The sequence below is a fragment of the Dermacentor albipictus genome, chromosome 1 (assembly GCF_038994185.2).
Source record: "Dermacentor albipictus isolate Rhodes 1998 colony chromosome 1, USDA_Dalb.pri_finalv2, whole genome shotgun sequence".
NCBI lineage: Eukaryota > Metazoa > Arthropoda > Arachnida > Ixodida > Ixodidae > Dermacentor > Dermacentor albipictus.
Window position 1 is genome coordinate 276,968,759 of NC_091821.1, and position 19,094 is coordinate 276,987,852.

Here is a 19,094-nt window from a genome sequence, read left to right on the forward strand (position 1 = left end):
GACAGTATTTATTTAAATGCTGCTCGCATGTGCACCTGGCCAAGTTTTTAGCGGTATCGTGCGACCATCGACTCGCGTGCTTGTCAACACCGTATTAACGGCGCTGAGCAGTGGAACAAACGAGATACGCACATGTGTACACATGCCCTTACTTTCGCTATTTCGCCGCTCCGTGCCGTGATGATAAAAGGTGCTGACAAACACGCGGGTCGACGGTCGCGCGATACTGTTAAAAATTCGTCGGGTGTACAGTACACAGAAGGGCACGAAGTCCGCAAGCGGCACTCCGAATCAGAGCAACACGTTTGAACAGAGTCGGATGACGATTGCTTCTCGCTGTCCAGTCCATAAGCGCGTGCGATCTCTACCGCTTTGAAACGAATGCATTCGACAACAGGCAGCGATCTTGCACGCAGCTCTCGGACAAACTCCGCAACCTTGCCTTCCAGTTCTGCAGTCCGCTGCGATCCAGCCACGAAATGACGTTTTCTTTTGGTTGCTGCAAGTTGTAATATGTTGCTTTTGCCTCCGCCACTACCGAATGCTATTTTCGGATACTCCAAGTTCGAGCTGTGCCGCCAGGTTGCCGTGGGCTTCCGCGTACTCAATCGCCTTTTTCTTGAAGGTGACGGTGAATTTACGTCGGCTTCCGCTCATTTTGAAACAAAATAAAAATGCAGCCTTTAATTAATATAACTTTGCGACAGTGGAAACGCAAAATGCCGGTGCCACAATGTCGCCACGCCATAGAATAAAGAACCAACGCCGCGCTGCTGATGATGGCGATGGCGAAGGCGGCTGTTTACTTCATCCGCCCATTGTTGCAAGACTTCCGTAGTTTTTCCGCCAATGTCCGGTATATAAGTCGTGGGTCAACTTTTCGCGATGGTTTTTTGAAAAAAGTTCGACCTATATTCCGGTTTTTACGGTAGCTTCGTGAGTGCGAAGCACCGCATATGTGCGACACAAAAGAGGAAGAACGGTGCTAGCCTCCAATTAAAAAAAGCGGCGAAGTCCGCATTGCCATAGTCATCAACATAAATCTTATGTGATACATGACTGACAGTAACGCCGGAATGCTTCATGCCTAATTGTGCCGTTAAGCCTTTATTCTTGTGTTTATCGCCACGCATAAAACCGTGTTGGCAGCTGGCTGTGTGCCTTCATAGCTACGCAGTCGCCATCCATAATCACGTCAGTAAACACCAAAGTTTTGTCTGCAGCAGTTGCTGCAAGCAGTAGTTTCGTTTTGATTCGGTGCACGCGTCAGCCGCGTGCCTTTACAACTGCGTAGTCACCATCTGTGATTGATTGTGTCAATAGCAACCAGGGTTTCGTCCGCATTTGTTGCTACAAACGGTATGTTTCATTGTGACTTGGCGCATGTGTCGGGAGCCTGCCTTCAGAACTGCAAGGTCACCGTCCGTGATCACGTTAATGGCGGCCGCGGTTTCGTCTGCAGCGATTGTGGCAAACAGTAGTTTTGCTTTGACTCGGTGCAAAGCTGTCGAAAATAAAGAGCACTGGCTGCATCACAATGGACAGACGATTTGTTGGTGACCAGCTCACTGGCAAAAAAATAATTGAGATGTGTGCGTGGTATTGAAAAGCGTGTCTCAGATTACACGTACCGTGGCTGTGTTGCGAAGGAAGTCACAAGATGATGAGAATTGCAGCTTCCGCACTGCTCTTGTGCAAAATAGAAACAGGATTTGCTGATTCGTTCGGTAAATAAAAGCATGTTGATGTAAGCCTCGTTTATTGTTTTCTTGATACCCTCGATAATTCGACATTCGGTTAATTCGGTCATTTTGTTCGGTCCCATAAAATCTGAATTAACGATGTTTTACTGTACTCAAAGTAGAGTCGCCACTAATTCTAAGACCTCTTGTGATGTTGTAAGTGTCTCTGTGTGATAAGCACTGAAAACTGTGATTCTTTCTCAGCATACCTTTTTTGTGATGCTTTCTTGTCTTTGCTCATAATGTTTGCACCCAGTTTGGACCATTTGGGTTGCACATCGCTGTCGAAGTAGCCTGCCCAATACCACCATAGGCCTCAAACGTGTTGTGCACTATGCCTAGCCTATCTGTTGTGGTGGTAGGCGGCTCCTTGGAAGCAACATGCTTGAGGACAACTTTGCTAGTGTCATATATTCACAGAGACACTAGCAACAAGATATATAGGGAGAACTCTACAAGATATATAGGAGGAACTCTACTGTGTATGCTGCAGCTTTTTCACGGAAGTTCCTTCATCTGGATTTCTTTACAGGTTAAAAAAATGATACGGGATGACCCCAGATACGCAAAGTTTTCATCAAGTGAGCGCAAATGCGAGAAGGAGTTCAAGGAATACCTCAAGGATAAAATGGCTGCAGCTAAGTCTGATTTTCGTGAGTTGCTGAAGGAAACCAAGACAATAACATACAAGTTAGTAATAGTTCTGTTCTGATATCTTAGACGAGGTCCACTGGCGGTTTCGAACTCACTTTGATTCCTGTTGTGCAGGTCCAAAAAGCAAATTGAGGAGTCGGAGCAGCATTTGTTAGATATCCAAAAGGTCCTCGAGGTACGTACCTCATCACCACCTTCTAAAACATTGTTTTAAGTATCTCCATGCATTCAAAATATGTTGCAGAAAAAGCAGTTTTTTGCCATTTTCTATCGAAACATTATAAGCAATTTTCTAGCTGCCAACAAATGTTTCGGAAACCCAACACCATGTGACAGTGTAAACAAGTAATTTTGCAAGCATCATTGGTATATGAGGGTGAGTCAAATGAAAACCTTAAATATATATATTTTTTTTTCAATAGTGCACATGCGGCACAAAGCTGTATTACTTTTTGACAAAATCTCCCCAAGGTTCAATGTAAGTTTGCGAGCAGTTACGAAGTGCCTGAATTCCCGTAGAAAAGAATTCATCTGGGAGTGTGCACTACCACTCATGTACTGCATGGCATGCCTCTTCATCAGAAAGAAATTTCTGGCCCAGGGCTTCTTTGAGTGGTCCAAGCATATGGAAGTCACTTAGGTCAAGGTCTGGTGAGTATGGTGGATGTAGAAGATACTTGAACTTCAAGTCTTTTATTGTCGCAACTGTTGCATGGGTTGTATGGAGCTGTGCACTGTCTGTACGGGGCCGTGCACTGTCTGTACGGGTCCGGGCACTGTCATCTCACAACAGAAAACCTGCAGAATGTCGTTTCGACTTGACTGCAGGCCGGAGATGTTTTTTTTTTATTATTATTATTATTAGGTCGGAGTATGATTCACTAGGTATAGTGGCTCCTAGCAACGTGCCATTCTCCAAGCTGACACCTTTTTTTGGCCCAAAAGAGGGTTAGCATAGCTTTCCCTGCTGTTGGCTGTGCTCGAAACTTTGGTTTGGGTGGTGAGGAATGGCACAGGGTGCCTACAAACCCCGAAAACTGGGAATTCTCAGGGGATTGTGGATAGTCTGGAAATACTCAGGGAAAACTCTGGTAATTGATGCTTCTATCAGGGAAAATTAGCTGTAAATTTATTGAAAAGGAATGAAAGTAGCGGTAATGCTGGCTCGAGTAACAGAGAGGAATCGTAACCAATCATCTTTGACACCGTGTCATCGGCTGGAAGAGTTGCCAGTGCACAGTCAACTACCAATTTTCAGGTGCCGATCATTCGGACGACTTCACGGCACCACCATGTACCCAATAGCGTCAATGTATCAGAACATCTGAAATTTCGGATGCACGAATCCTTCGCAGTCCAACTTTCCAGACATTTTGCCGTGACCACAGGTCCGAAACACCTTTATTCACAGCCACCACCGCCGCCATTTTGATTCGCTGCCTCAAACCGGCGCTATCGCACATAGATCAATTGGCAGCTGTAGCCACCACTGCGGCAATGCTAGACCTAGCTAAAGGATGAATAGGTGGGCTAGTTGTTAACACATATTAATACCGTATTTACTTGCATAATGATCACACTTTCTTGTCAAAATAATTGATGCAAATTCAGGGGTGCGATCATTGAGCGGGTTAAATTTTCTGCGAAAAGAAAAAATTTTCTTCATCCCGCATTTGCTGTGGGATGACAAGAGGTCAAGAAACAGCCGGCTCCCGCTGTAACAGTGCAGGACACCAAAATAAAGATGGCGGCCAGCGAAGCAAGCCGAACGCAATTTTTTTCTTCTTCTCGTTAGTACATTACATGCATTGAAACAGTTTCTTCCGTATCGGTAATGAATAATATCATTAATATCGGCAAATTTGCGGCAATACCGTCGCCTGTCCACTTTGAGGGGACAGAAACAGAGATGGGTGCGCTTAGCTGCCAGTGACATAGAAACACATGGTGGGCATGCTACGAAAACTACAGCATTTGTCTTCACTGCTATCCTAATACGGCACGCTTCCGCTAAGGGTGGGCAATTATCTTAGCTGTGCTACAAGTGTCGGCGGATCAGTAGGGTACACTTCTAATGTATCAGTGTAAATGGCTACTATCGTTACCGCTCGCGATTTGTTGCGTGCCCACAAGCGTAACCAAGAGGAATTAAAAGCCGCCTTTTTTGTTATTGGCCACAACCATTATAAAGCCTACAAATAATTAAGCCAAGGCAAGTTTGGTTTTAGCTTTTTCTTTTTCATGGAAATGCAGAAAGTGATGAAAGTAATGAAATGGGGCATCTGCTTAAGAATGTTTGGTGCGTGCAGACCGCTTGGTACGTTTTGAAGAGTCGTTCGCATAGCATTCGGCAGCATTCTACAGATGGTAAGCGCAATCATCATTAGCTAGACTTGGCACACGACATAACGCTGCGGCAAGTTCGGGGTGCAATCATTATCGATTGCAATCATTGTGCAAGTAAATACGAAAAAACTTGGAGCACCAAAGAACACGAAGGATGTAGAAAAGGAAACACCACACGTGCTCACTCACAACTGATGTTTAATGCACGTATGGAAAAAATACATATAGAGAAAATGTACGCATTGCGCATGTCAAGATGAGGTATAGAATAGCATACATCTAAGGCACGTGTAAATACAGTCGACTCCCGTTAATACGAAGTTCACGGGGACCGCAAAAAACTTCGAATTAAACAAACTTCCAAGTAAGCACAAAACACAAAAACAGCACTCTATTAGTAGCGAAATCGATTATTTTCTCTAAGAAAAATAGTTGGTCATCTTGCTCTCCTTCTTCTTTGAAAGCAAGTTCTGCAGGCTGTAGATGTGGCGGAACGCTTCTTCCGCGTTACCTTCAGTGACAAAGAAGCGCTCTGCGAGAGCAAGGCCCGCAGCTGCATCGGCAGCCTTAGGTGACGGCTCGTCTTCAACATCATCGTCGCTTTCCCGGGTCGCTTCCTGGGGCCGAATAATCTCCACAATCTCATTATCTGTCAGTGCACCACACGTTTCGACTGCCTTGTCTACGGCGATGTAATCTTCAAAATTGATGTCCCTGAGAGTATCACCAAAATCAGTGCCGTCAAGCTCGCTTGTTGACGCTTCCTCCGATGAAATTGCAGAGGCATCCTCCGAAGAAGCTGCCATAATACCGCAAGCTCTGAAACAGTTTGCGATTGTTTCTTGCTTCACACGATCCCATGCTCGCGCTAACATGTGGATGGCACTGAGCAAGCTCACCTCGTATTTTGCGGAGTTATCCATGCACAAAATCATGCCTTGAGGAGTTGCCACCTGTACAGGACCTTGACATTCTTGATGATGCCTTGGTTCATTGGCTGCAAAACAGCTGTTGTGTTTGCGGGCGAAAATGCGAGGCATATTACACTCAGCGCTGGCACATTCACGTGAGCACTGCAGTGATCCACAAGGAACAACACCTTGCGGTTTGAAGAAGCAAACTTGCGGCCCAATTTGGTTATCCAGCTCTTGAAGATTTCGGCTGTCATCCACGCTGTTTTGTTCGACTCATAGTCCACAGGCAGCGTCTTTACGTCTTTAAAACATCGCGGCTTGGCGGCTTTCCCGATCACAAGTAAGCGACATCGTTCCGTGCCAGTCATGTTTGTCGTGATCAGCCCGACACCCTCTCCTTGCTGCATTTGGCCCCAGCACAGTCGTCGTCCTTGGAATATCTGGGTCTTCTGTGGTAGAAGCCGATAGAAGAGTGCAGTCTCATCTGCATCGAAGATGTCTTCCGGTCCGTATTCGCTGAGATATTCACGCAGCTTTCCATCCTTCCATGTGGCGCATGTTTCCTGGTTAACAGACACTTTTTCACCACCAACGCTCTTAAAAACCAGGTCATGGCAATTTTAAAGCGTGTCAGCCATCCATCTGACGAAACGAAGTCATCGATCCCCAACATTGCTGCAAGCGTTCGGGCTTTCATCGCAACGATGTCTCCGCTGAGAGGAAGTTAGTTGCTCCGGGCCTCCCTAATCCAAACCAGCAGAGCCTTCTCCAACTCTGGGTAAGCGCCGGTGCGCATTCGCTGCCGAGGCGTCTTGAACTTACCGTTCTCAAATGCATCCATTATTCTGCACTTGTTCTTGTAACCCGCCGCGGTTGCTCAGTGGCTATGGTGTTAGGCTGCTGAGCACGAGGTCGCGGGATCGAATCCCGGCCACGGCGGCCGCATTTCGATGGGGGCGAAATGCGAAAGCACCCGTGTGCTTAGATTTAGGTGCACGTTAAAGAACCCCAGGCGGTCGAAATTTCCGGAGTCCTCCACTACGGCGTGCCTCATAATCAGAAAGTGGTTTTGGCACGTAAAACCCCATAATTTAATTTAATTTTTTTTTTGTTCTTGTAGTTTGAGAGCGTGTTCGGCTTGATCCCGTGCTTCCGCCCTATGTCTTGTTTGGCGACACCTCCCTTCTCAACTTCCTTCAAAACCTCGACTTTTGTTGCCAGGTCGAGCATTTGATAAGAGCCACGGTTTGCCATGGCTATCAACTGTGCGACTGTGTACAGTCAATTCCGAAGTGTAGGATCACCCGCGGAACAACTTAGCCAACGAGCTACCCGCGCAAAAGCGATCGACAAACATGCCTCGTCATACGCTGCGCACGCTGCAAGCCTACTTTCGCACAATCTCGCCACTGCCAGTATGCAGCGCTGCGTGTACCTATGGCACCCGCATGGCCTCCGCGATCAGCTCCGGCTGCGTGCGGCAGACGCTTCGCCTCTCGCTGGAGCTGATCGCGGAGGCCACGGCAGCCGTAGCAATTAATAATCGTGCCGCTCCATGAAGGGCGGCATTGCGGATGGCTGTGGTGGCAATGACACCAACGCGGAGCACGGAGCTGTTCCAACACTTGAAAAATTGCGCATTCTACCAAAGAATGACGGTCACCTCGAGGATCCCAGCTGAAAATAAGCTTCCAATTAAACAATATTACTGGACTGGAGCGATGTCTTCCATAGGAATACATGCAAAACTGACGGACCAGCACCTCACTTCTAATTAACCGAACATTCCAATTAAGCGGCTTCGAATTAGCGGGAGTCGACTGTATCGATTAATAAAATTTAATTCTTTATCATGTAGTAATAAGGACGGTTGGCTTACACACAGCGTGGCATTTTTGGTAATATGATAGGCTTTCGTCATTTCTTGTATGGATTGGTTAGGGTGACAGGACAAAAGGACTGTGTTTTCGAAGGTGGGTTTACATGGACATGAATTACAATGTAAAGCGAGATGAGAGGATGGTGTGTCATTTAATGAATTTCTGTGTCCTTTTAGGTGTATGTTGACACATCTGCCTGTTTGGCCAATGTACATGTGACCATATGTACATTGGCCAAACAGGCAGATGCGTCAACATAGAGTGGTAACGGTGGGTCTGGCGAGAGCATGGCTTAATGAAGCTCTTCTTTTACTTCATGCAGGGATTCTTTCTCTGCTTCACCAGAACATTGACGCTATGCTCCTGTGCTGCTGACCCATCGTGTTTGCATCAACAAACTGCCTTCCACGTGCCATCCAAGTAGCATAACGTTTGCACGATCATCAATGACCCAACATTTTTTCTGCAACATCCTATCGGCTATGGAACCATTACGCTACCGATCGCTCCCCCCCTTGAATTCATGATGCCACCAACTGGCATCTACTTAAAGGACTGCCTTCACCTCTTCGCCTTCAGTGGGCACGTTGGGCCTGGCGAGAGCATGGCTCGAATCAAGCTCTTCTTTTACTTCATACAGGGATTCTTTCTCTGCTTCACTGGAACATCGACGCTATGCTCCTCTGCTGCGGACCCAACGTGTTTGCATCAACAAACTGCCTTCCACATGCCATGCAAGCAGCATGGCGTTTGTATGATCAGCAATGACCCAACATTTTTTCTGCAATATCCTATCGACTATGGAACCATTACGCTACCGATCGCTCCCCCCCTTGAATTCATGATGTCACCAACTGGCATCTACTTAAAGGACTGCCTTCACCTCTTCGCCTTCAGTGGGCACGTTGGGCCTGGCGAGAGCATGGCTCGAATCAAGCTCTTCTTTTACTTCATACAGGGATTCTTTCTCTGCTTCCCTGGAACGTTGACGCTATGCTCCTCTGCTGCTGACCCAACGTGTTTGCATCAACAAACTGCCTTCCACATGCCATGCAAGCAGCATGGCGTTTGTACTATCAGCAATGACCCAACATTTTTTCTGCTACATACTATCAGCCATGGAACCATTACGCTACCGAGCACTCCCCCCCTTGGATTCAAGACGTCACCAACTGGCGTCTACTTAAAGGGACACTAAAGGAAGATTCTAAGCCAAGCTAAAGTGATAGATTAGTGCTCGAGAATCTCTAAGGCGTCAATATTATAGCGAACAGAGCTTCAATAATCGAGAAATCGAGGTAAATGCAAGACATGATTAGAGTCTCTCCTGGGGCATTCAAGCAATTACCTGATGATGAAAGCACTTCTCAGTTAAATTCTGTCACTAGTACTCAACTACTTGTTGCATAAGACATCCTCGTATTGGATTATAAGATGAAATAAAATGCTACTTGTCCAGTTCCATTTCATGTTTAGAAAAAAGAACTCATTGAAATTGCCGTTGACGACAACACAGGCAGTCAAAAGGTTTCTTTTTCACTCGACTCTGCTCCGCCCATGCTTTCGCGTTTCAGTATTTTCCTGATCGCGTAGTGCTTCCCTGGTTTTGCTGGTTCATGAAACTTGCACAAACTGCAAATAGCAAAGAATTCAGCTTCCATGTGATGTCGCAGGATGCCCGAACAGTCTACGCGACTTGATGAAAAAGCAGCCGCAGCGATGAATTCGTCGCTCAGTGCTGTTGCTCAGCTTGGTGCCGCCATCTGTCGGGTGCCATTTTACTCCCCGGCAGCAGCAAAGGGCAGTGATGGCGTATGCAAAGACGCCACTCCCCCGGTTGGGTGGCGGGAAATTTGAATTTCAAAAAAGGTATTCGGACCCTTCAGATACAAATTTCTCGTAAACTAACTCTTTTCTTGGCATGAAAGAAGTGTTGCGAGGTTTCTGGAATGGTATTTAAACAGTCCACATCGACTTAGTATTTGCCTTTAGTGTACCTTTAAAGGACGGCCTTCACCTTCAATGGGCACGGTTGGCCTGGCGAGAGCATGGCGTTAATCAAGCCCTTCTTTTACTTCATGCAGGTTAGTTCACACTATAGTTCCCTCAAAAGTGACTGTCGTTTCCTGATAGTCCTACCATGCCCACCACGGTGTCTTAAAATAGCATATGAGTGTTGTCATGTTCTCGAACTTCTCCTATGCAGAGACGTTGAATTAAATCCTGGCCCTATGTCCAACAATGAATTATCATAAAAACCCGCGTATAATGCGTTCCCCCCCCCCCCCCTATTATTGTCATCCCAAATTTTCGCCTTGTGCTATATGCGGATCCGAACAAAAAATTTTGTCAGAAATTTGGGCTAGAAGTTCTGGTTTCGTTATTGCTGTGTGGCTATGGCTTGACTTCGTTATTGCTGCGTGGCTATGGCTTGGCTTCCTTGTTGCTGCATGGCTATGTGTTGGTTTTTTTATTGTTGAGTGCGCACCTTGGCAGCACACGTGCAAACCACGCTTCGCGAAGTGCATCTTTTTTATTCCGCATTGAAGGACCAAGATGTCTGGGCCACGAAAACAGTATTCGGCTGCTTTCAAGAGAAAGGTTATTTTAGCCGCGCAGGACATCGGTAACAGTGCTGCCGGGAGGCAGTTTGGCATCAATGAGGGAAGCATTCGCCGATGGCATCGACAGAAGAAAGCCCTTATCGCGTACAGCGGAACACACACAAGCTTTCGCGGCCCGAAGAGTGGGACATTCCCGGAAATCGAACTTGCCTTGACGGAGTTCGTATACCAACAGCGAGCCGCGCATGTAGCTGTGAGCTTGGAGCTTATGCAAGCAAAAGCTAAGGAGCTTGCAAGAGAAAAAGGGCTTCCATGCTCCGCCTTCAAAGCGAGCAAGCACTGGATTTATCGCTACATGAGCCGTGCTGGATTTACCTTACACTGCCGAACTCTGATTTCGCAAAAGCTGCCCAAATCGTTCGAAAAGCTGCTTGTGGCTTTCCAGTGCCATGTTATCTCGCTGTGCAAGTCCAAGAACTTGCAGCTAGGGCAAATCGGCAATGCCGACCAAACGCCGGTTTATCTGGACATGCCATCGCCCCTCACCATGGACAAAAAGGCTCTAAACAAGTTTATGTGCGGTCCACTGGCAACGAGAAAACGCAAGTTACCGTCATGTTGTCGTGCACAGCACACGAACGCAAGCTCCTGCCCTATTTCATCTTCAAGCGCAAGACAGCGCACTCTAAAGGTGAGGAGCTGCCAAAAAATGTGGACGTGAGGTGCCATGAGAAAGGCTGGATGAACGAGAATCTTGTGCTCGACTGGATAAAGTCCGTCTGGTGTAGGCGGCCCGGCGCACTGTTGTTGTTCCCATCCATCCTCGTGCTGGACGCATTTTGTCGCCATTTGGCCAACTCAGTGAAGAGGCTGTTGCGCGAATCTGGCACTGAACTCGTCGTTATCCCGGGTGGGATGACGTCTCAGCTGCAGCCTTTAGATGTTTGCGTGAACAAGCCGTTCAAGGACATGGTCAAGCGGTGTTATGCAGATTGCATGCGCTCAGGTGAGCCTGCAGTGACGCCGACCAGGCGGCTGAATCGGGCTTCGCCAGCCACGCTATACAAGTGGATTGTGGACGCATGGACCAGCATACCAAAGGATCTTGTGCATCGCGCATTCAAGAAGTGCGGCACCTCGAACGTGCTCGATGGCACAGAGGATGAGTACCTCTGGGAAGATATGTTCGACAAGGAACTACCTGAAGAGAGTGCAGCTGAGGAAGACAGAGATTGAAGTGTGGACTGGAATTTAAATAAATGTTTTCCTAACTCGTATTATACGCGGATAAAACTTTTTTTTTTTTCATTTCGCGTCTCAAAAATTTCATCTCGTACTATGTGCGAGTTCATATTATACACAGGTTGTTACGGTACTCCAAAGGGTGCTCGAAAGTCAGGCTTCCCTACGAGCAAAGATACTTTATGTAAAAACAAAAGCAGAAGGCATGATCATGGACATCCGAGCTTGGTTCTTGCTTATTAAAGATCACATTTCTGAAATTAAAACTAAGACTGTGACGCCAGAGGATCTTGTAAACGCACTCCGTACATACCAAACTTCTATGTGTCATCAGGCTTGTAAGCTCAACAACCTAGAAGACAGAAGCAGGCGTTATAACCTGATCGTTTATGGTATAACTGAAGACAATAATGAAACTGAATCTGACCTTAAACGCAAAGTAGTTCGAGAGACCTTTGAAGAAAAACTTCATGTGTATCAATTGGTCGCATGCACAGGTTAGGTAAGAAGACAACAGATACACCAGTTATCGTCTTTTTCCAGGACTTCAATGAAAAAAAATCTCTTTTTAAAAATGTCACTGAAGTAGAAGGCACAGATATTTCCATGCAATGCGATTACTTGCTGGCCACTCGAAAAGGACGGAAGATGTTGTGGCTAAGTGCGAAATCTGAGATGTTGCAAGGCAAGAAAGTGTTTTTTGTTCACAAGTTTCATATCGACAGTGACCTGTTTGTCTGAAACGATACAAAACATGAATGCCGGATAATTCCAAACCCCCCAAGCGCCTCTCACATGTCCTGTTCAGGACAAGCAAGTCAGGCTTTTAAACATAAATGCTCGGAGTATTGTTAACAAGACCACCCTACCTGAAGCAGTTCTCCTTGCCTATAATCAATACATCACCGTCATTACTGAAACTTGGCTCCACAGTTCAGTTAGCAACGATGATCTTATTCCTGCACCTTTCAAAATGTTTCGTAAAGATAGGCAAACCAGAGGCGGAGGAGTCGCTGTCATAATCAAATCAGACATAGAAGCCATTCTGCTTCCAGACCTAAATGATGTTGAAGGGTTATGCTTAAAGGTTAACCTATTTGGACATGTTTTCGTATATTATGCTGTATATAGACCACCAGAGTTGACGCCGGATCTGCTCATTAAGCTAAAGGATCGTACGATTCATTACAGTAAATATAAGTTGATCGTGGTTGGGGATTTCAGCCTTCGGAGCCTTGACTGGAACCCCTTGCTATCAGATGCCGATTGTATCAACCATGCCAACACTATATCTATATCATGCTTGATAATACCCTCGCTCAGATTGTCAGTGAACCTACAAATGTAGGCAACTCTTCTTGTTCTGTTCTTGATTTGGTTTTTTTTTTCCATCGCTGCCTCGATGATTATGAAGTGTCTGTAGATTCCGGCCTATCCGATCATAAAATCGTATCTGTTTGCTTTGCACTTGCTCCCAAATGTACGAAAAATACTCCAGTTAAAAAAGTGAAGGATCTTGAGCGTGCCGATGATGTTTCCATTTTAGACTACTTGAACTCCCAGTTAGCCGACTTCTCTTATGATGTTGCTGCTGTTCTTTGGAACAAGTTTAAGAATATGTGCTGCTTTGGTTTACGTAACTTTGTACCTGATAAGAAAAAGAGAATGGCCAAATCTACACCATGGATGAACAGGCATATAATACATTTAAAACGGAAGACTAAACGCCTACAAAAGAAAAGAACAGCATCGCATGCTTTCAGTGAAGCTTGCGCGTCACTTTCTGATGCCAGTTATCACGCCAAGTCTTTCTATTTTAGCACAACGCTTCCGAACTTCATTTTTGAGGATCCTCCAGGCGTCTGGAACTTTATGAAGGGAAGGAAAACGCATGTGCAATAAATATCTTGTAATGGTGCCATAATAACTAATCCCAAGACTATTGCGCAGCATTTTAATCAATACTTTCACAGTGTTCTGGACCGCGCCTTCTGGACCATTATCTTCAACATTACCTTCTCATTTCTCGAATGTGACTGATTTGATTACACATAAAGGCGTACTTAACATGCTGCTTAGACTAAAAGTTAAATCTTCACCGGGACTTGATGGCATTTCAGGCGCATTCCTTGGGCATTTTGCTGAAGCCCTGAGCAAGTTCCTCGTAATATTTAAAGCTTCTATTAAAACTGCATCCATACCTGACGATTGGAAGGTGGCACGTGTCTTTCCTGTCCTGAAAAAAGGTGACCTGTTTTCTTTGTCCAACTACCGCCCCATATCTATATTATGCTCTTGTTCTAAGTTCCTAGAGCATATTGTGGCTAACATCATTTCAAAATTTCTTCAGGAAAATAATGTTTTGTCGCAACAGCAGCATGGCTTTAGGAAAAGGTTTTGAACAGTTACACAGTTAGTCACCATATTTCACTTTCTTGCTTCCCTCATTGACAGGGCCGGCCAGGTAGACTTAATCTTCTTGGACTTCAGCAAGGCTTTCGACCTAGTACCACATGACAAATTAATCGAGAAACTTCAGGTTACAAAACTGCCCAATTTTCTTATTGCCTGGGTTTCAACGTATTTAAACAGTGTAACCAATATGTATCTATTAAAGGGAAGCTGAAAGGTTTTCCAGAAAAAATGAGTGAACATCTGTACATAATGGTTTTCAACCCTCCGAATTCGAATATCGTATCCAAATTGAGCGAAAGAAAGCGCAAATATATTTTATTTTGACGAAAAGTGCAGCAGCGGACACGCCCAGCTCGTGCGTCTCGTTTCCGCCTGTGACGTCAACTCTGCGTCGTGACGTCAACTCTGCCGCTGCCGACCGCTTCCGCTACACATGAAGCGCGGTGCCAGGTAGTTTGGTGCTGTTTTCTGAGACGGTAATGGAAAATTTAGAGAGACTGCGTCTTTCTGAGGAGTTCGGCGTTACTCCCTACATGTACGAGCCGATTGCGAAGAGCCGGCCTCTCGAAGAAGCAAACGATGCTGGTGCGAGCAGTGCTTTAGACGCGAACGAAAGCAAAGCCTTGTGATCTCCTCGTGTTGGAAATGCTCTTTAGTGAGTGTGTTTTTTCCAAAGCGATCTAGTGATCTCGGCGATCTTTCGGTGATCTAGTGAGCTAGTTTCCGGTCAAACAACTGTAGTGTTGTGTTCCTGCATGCCTCCTCGTGGAACGTAAGCGGGGATGCGATCGTCGGCATTTGTGCGCTGTCCAAAGCTGTCGGCAATCTACAAAGACGGTTTAAACGCGCGAAAAGCTTCCCGGTTCATGCGGTACGTGTAGCGACCTTCATCTGTTGACTACCACTCACGTTGACTACCACTCACGTTGATTACCACTCACGTTGACTACCACGCACGTTGACTACCACTCTACATACACGCAGACGCACCAACAAAGGAATGCAGGGTCGATCGAAGCAGATACACGATGGCACGCACGCAGAAACAAGCGCGGTCAGGCACGGTCGCGGACGCTGCGAAGGAACGAAGCAGAGTTGACGTCACAACACCGCGGTTTCCGGTCTCCGCTCCGCTCGCTCACTCAAAGGGGGGCGGAGCTACAGCGCCATTTCAACCGACGATTACGTCGCTCCTAATTGAAAAAAAAAACCCAAATTTTACCGACATGGTTTATAAGGTTCCCGCATCCGTATATGAGCGTCTTATTGAATTCGACAGACTCTTCAGCTTCCCTTTAACCCTTTCACTGCTGGGTTTTTTCCTCACCGCCGCACACTCCCTGCCAGGGTTTTTTTTTTTTTTTTTACATGTTAGTTTCTTGAAAATCTTATGCAAGTTACACACTACAATGCTCTGAAGGTCATGTAAACATTTTTATTCATGATTATTTTATAGATATTAGTTTTACTGAATACAAGAAATCGGCACTTAACTTATTAGCAATAATTATCTGCCAATTAGGATGTCCAGGTGTTTAGAAAACTTTTTTGGAGTGGTATTCTTCAAAACAAGGCACCACACAAAGCAGCACCTGGCAGTTAGAACACAGATAGCGAGACACTTTTCGTTGCTTTGTCGATGCTGTGTGTTAGCGTAGACGCGGCAGACTCGTGTTGGGTTTTGCTTCGCGGTAGTCAGTGGTATTAGAGACAGGAAGTGGCGCGCTGTCAGTCGTGTTGGATCTTCACCCTTCAACGGGCGTGCTCCCTTTGGCTTTCGAGTTTTCTTCATGGTACTTCTCGATTAGCTGGCAGACAAGTTCGAGTCGAAAGTCTGCCATGCTTCTTTTTTTTACCAGAGGCTGTGATTTGCAGTAAATTGCTGTTGAGGATAGTAATGTCCAAGAGGTGAAAGAAGTACTTCTTGTAACACTTCATGCACTTCCTTGTGACTGTGCCGGTCACGGTCACAACCATGTCTACCTTGTCTACAGCACCCATGCATAAGTTGTAGTTAGAGACACCCGGGGAATCTTTCTGCTCTCGCCTGTCTTCCTGTCCACCTTCCCGGACTCTACCATGCCACTCTTATGCTTTGTTGTGAGCATGAGCACTTCACGTTTGTCTTTCCAGCGGACGAAGAGAAGCTGATTATTGCACGTCTCACTGGTTTCCCCTTCTTCCAGTCTTTTCTCATCGCGTGGTATACCCTTCCTGTTCTTGCGGACTGTACCACAAGCATTGGTCTTCTTTTCGAAAAGGTAGGTGAAGAGGGCGGTACTGGTGTACCAATTGTCAACCCAGAGGACATGCCCTTTGCCCAGGTACTTGTCCAGTAAAGTGATAACAACTGAGGCTCCATATCCCATCTCATATTGGTTGATCTCGGTTGAGGATCTGGTGCACAACACCATGTCCAGCACTACGCCTGTCTTCACATCACAGAGTACGAATGATTTCAAGCCGAATCTGCTTCGTTTGGATGGGCTATATTGCTTGAATGCCAATCGCCCTTTGAAAAGAAGCAGGCTTTCGTCAATACAAACATCCTGGTATGGAGATAGCGCCCCTTGAAAGTTTTTCCGAAGCGTCAAGAGAACCGAGGGTACCTTGTGCAGTCTGTCACCATGTATCTGATCTTCATTATTGGAGAAATGAAGAAACCTCAAAATGAGGAGGAAGCGGTTGCGACTCATCAACTTCGAGAATGCAGGTGTACTCAAGAGGGGATCCGTGGACCAACACTGGGTAATGCTGCCTTTTCTTGCATGAGCCATGAGCATTACGACAGCAAGAAATAAATAAAACTCACATGGAGTCGCATCTTTCCACTGGTGTATACGGGATCTGGGCGCTGGTGTCAGCGCGGCACATACTTGGCACTGGAAAATGTTCAATTGATCCACAATTGCTTCCACAATGTCCAGCGTAAACAAACTTCAAAAATCACAAGCTCATTGGATGCCGCTGTGATGTCATTGCAGATTCCCAAGTGAGATGGATCGAAAGCATGCTCCTGGGGCTTGAACTCTTTCTTCTTCCAGCAGAAAACCCGCTCGCCAGGTTTCCTCTTCTTATGCGGATTTCTCGGTGGTAGGGGCTCTTCATTACTGTCATCACTTGACAAGGCACTTAGATGGGCTGCTTCCTCACTGTCACTGTCATCGGAGTCCGAATTCATAAGCAGTTCTTGAATTGCTTCATCCGTCAAAGAGTGGACACACGAGGAACGCTGCCTCGCCATGGCTGCTCTGCTGAGACGAAGCAACACGGACGTAGAAACATGCGCACCACCTGTTGAAAAATCATCCTACTAGTTTTATGTTATTTATGTGGCATCTCCATAGATGGCGTGACATGCCTGCATCATTTTGTTTTACATGAGCATTATCGGGAGCGGCAATGAGTGAGTTAAAAAGCCAAAACGAGTATACTCGGAAGAGGCAGGAAGTGTGCATGTGTGGTCACCCGAGTTATCTCGGGAGTGGCAGTGAAAGGGTTAACAGTGAAGGTTCTTGTATTCTTCTGGTCACATCTGGCGTCCCTCAGGGCAGTGTTGGCTGATGCCGAAATTCAGGTGTCCCTCATCCAAACCTTAGCTCTTTAAAAATTCCAAATAAGCTCTTTAAAGCGATGAAACGCAACACTGAAGCATTGTGCGTGGGCTGAGAGTATGTCAGGACAGTTGAAGTCGACTTACCAGCTATTGAGAGAGAATCTCACTTGTGACAAAGTTCGAGCTTCATACCAATGAGCTTACTATCAGTTGATAGAAATAGCTCATATTAGAAAATATTGCTTCGATTACTGCCACCTCAACCGCATCACAAAGAAGGAAGTCTACCCACTACCTTGTATCGATGACGCCCTCTATTGCCTATACGGGGCACAGTATATTTCGTCCATCGACCTACGATTCGGATATTGGCAAATTGCTGTGGATGATCTCAATCATGAAAAAAACCGCCTTTACAATGCCTGATAGTCTTTACCACTTCAAAGTTATGCCTTTTAGGCTATGTAATGCTCTGGCTACCTTTGAGCATATGATGGACTCGTTACTCCAAGGATTCAAGTGGTCGACTTGTCTCTGCTACCTGGATGATGTCATTGCGTTCTCACCCTCATTCAGCATACAGATGAGCGCTTTTCAGCTGTACTCGCTGTTTTACGCAAGGCTGGTCTACAACTCAACTCCAAGAAATGTAACTTCGGCCACCATGAGATTACTGTTCTTGGACATTTCGTCAATGTGACTGGCATCCCATTAGATCCGCAGAAAATTTGCACGACGAAAGAGTTTCCTGTTCCACAGTCTGCAGAAGATGTCCGAAGTTTCGTGGGCTTTTGCTCTTGCTTCCACCGCTTTGTTAAAGATGTTGCCACCATAGCAGCACGCCCTCTAACAGAGCTGAAGAAAAGTGTGCCATTTTCATGGGGAGCCTCTGAGGCCGCCCCCTTTTCTCGCCTTACCACCATGCTCACCACCCCACCCCACTTCAGCCCCTACAGAGGTGCACACCAATGCGAGTGGCCACGGAATAGTCTTGCCACAAGTTCAACACGTCCGTGAACGTGTCATCACTAATGCCAGCCGTCTTTTGTCACCTGCGGAACGGAATTACTTTATTACCGAGCATGAATGTTTGGCCCTTGTGTGGGCAGTAGCAAAATTCCGCCCCTATTTATATGGCAGGCCCTTTTCTGTTGTAATGGACCGCCACGCCCTCTGTTGGCTTTCGTCCTTAAAAGATCCCACTGCGAGACTTACAACCACATGCGCTTACAACTTACAACCACATACGCCACCGCTTCTACTGGCCCGGCTTTGCACACTCTGTACGGCTCAGTGTAGCTGCTTGCAAGCCCTGTCAGCCTTGGAGAAAGCCAGCAATGCTTCCTGCTGGATACTTAACAGCCGATCGACATTCCAACTGAGCCATTCTTTCGCGTGGGTTTGGATCTCCTTGGCCCTTTCCTTGAGTCCAGCTCCTGCGACAGGTGGATCGCTGTCGCTACTAATTACGCAACACGCTATGCCATCACTCGAGCACTTCCCATGAGCTACGCAACCGACGTTGCAGATTTCCTACTTGCAGATTTCCTACAGATTTCCTAGCTCCTTACCAACTGCAACCGCGCTTTCCTCTCCCAAGTCATCGCCGATATCCTGCGCTCATGTTCTACCAAGCACAAAGTGGCTACTTCCTATCATCTCCAGACCAACAGCCTTACTGAGCGACTTAATTGGACCATTACTGACATGCTTTTGAAATACGTTTCACCCAACCACAAAGACTGGGATGTGGCGCTGCCTTATGTCATGTTCACCTATAA

General features: G+C 46.3%; 1 protein-coding gene across 2 annotated transcripts in view; it reads left to right on the top strand.

Moving 5' to 3' along the window:
- LOC139054394 (transcription elongation regulator 1) overlaps positions 1 to 19,094 on the top strand; it is a 317,005-nt gene that overhangs the window by 278,387 nt on the left and 19,524 nt on the right. For both annotated transcript variants that reach the window (XM_070531327.1, XM_070531328.1), the window contains exons 17-18: positions 2,275 to 2,432; positions 2,511 to 2,571. In XM_070531327.1, coding sequence (XP_070387428.1) covers positions 2,275 to 2,432; positions 2,511 to 2,571 — 219 coding nt within the window. The remainder of the gene's footprint in view (positions 1 to 2,274; positions 2,433 to 2,510; positions 2,572 to 19,094) is intronic.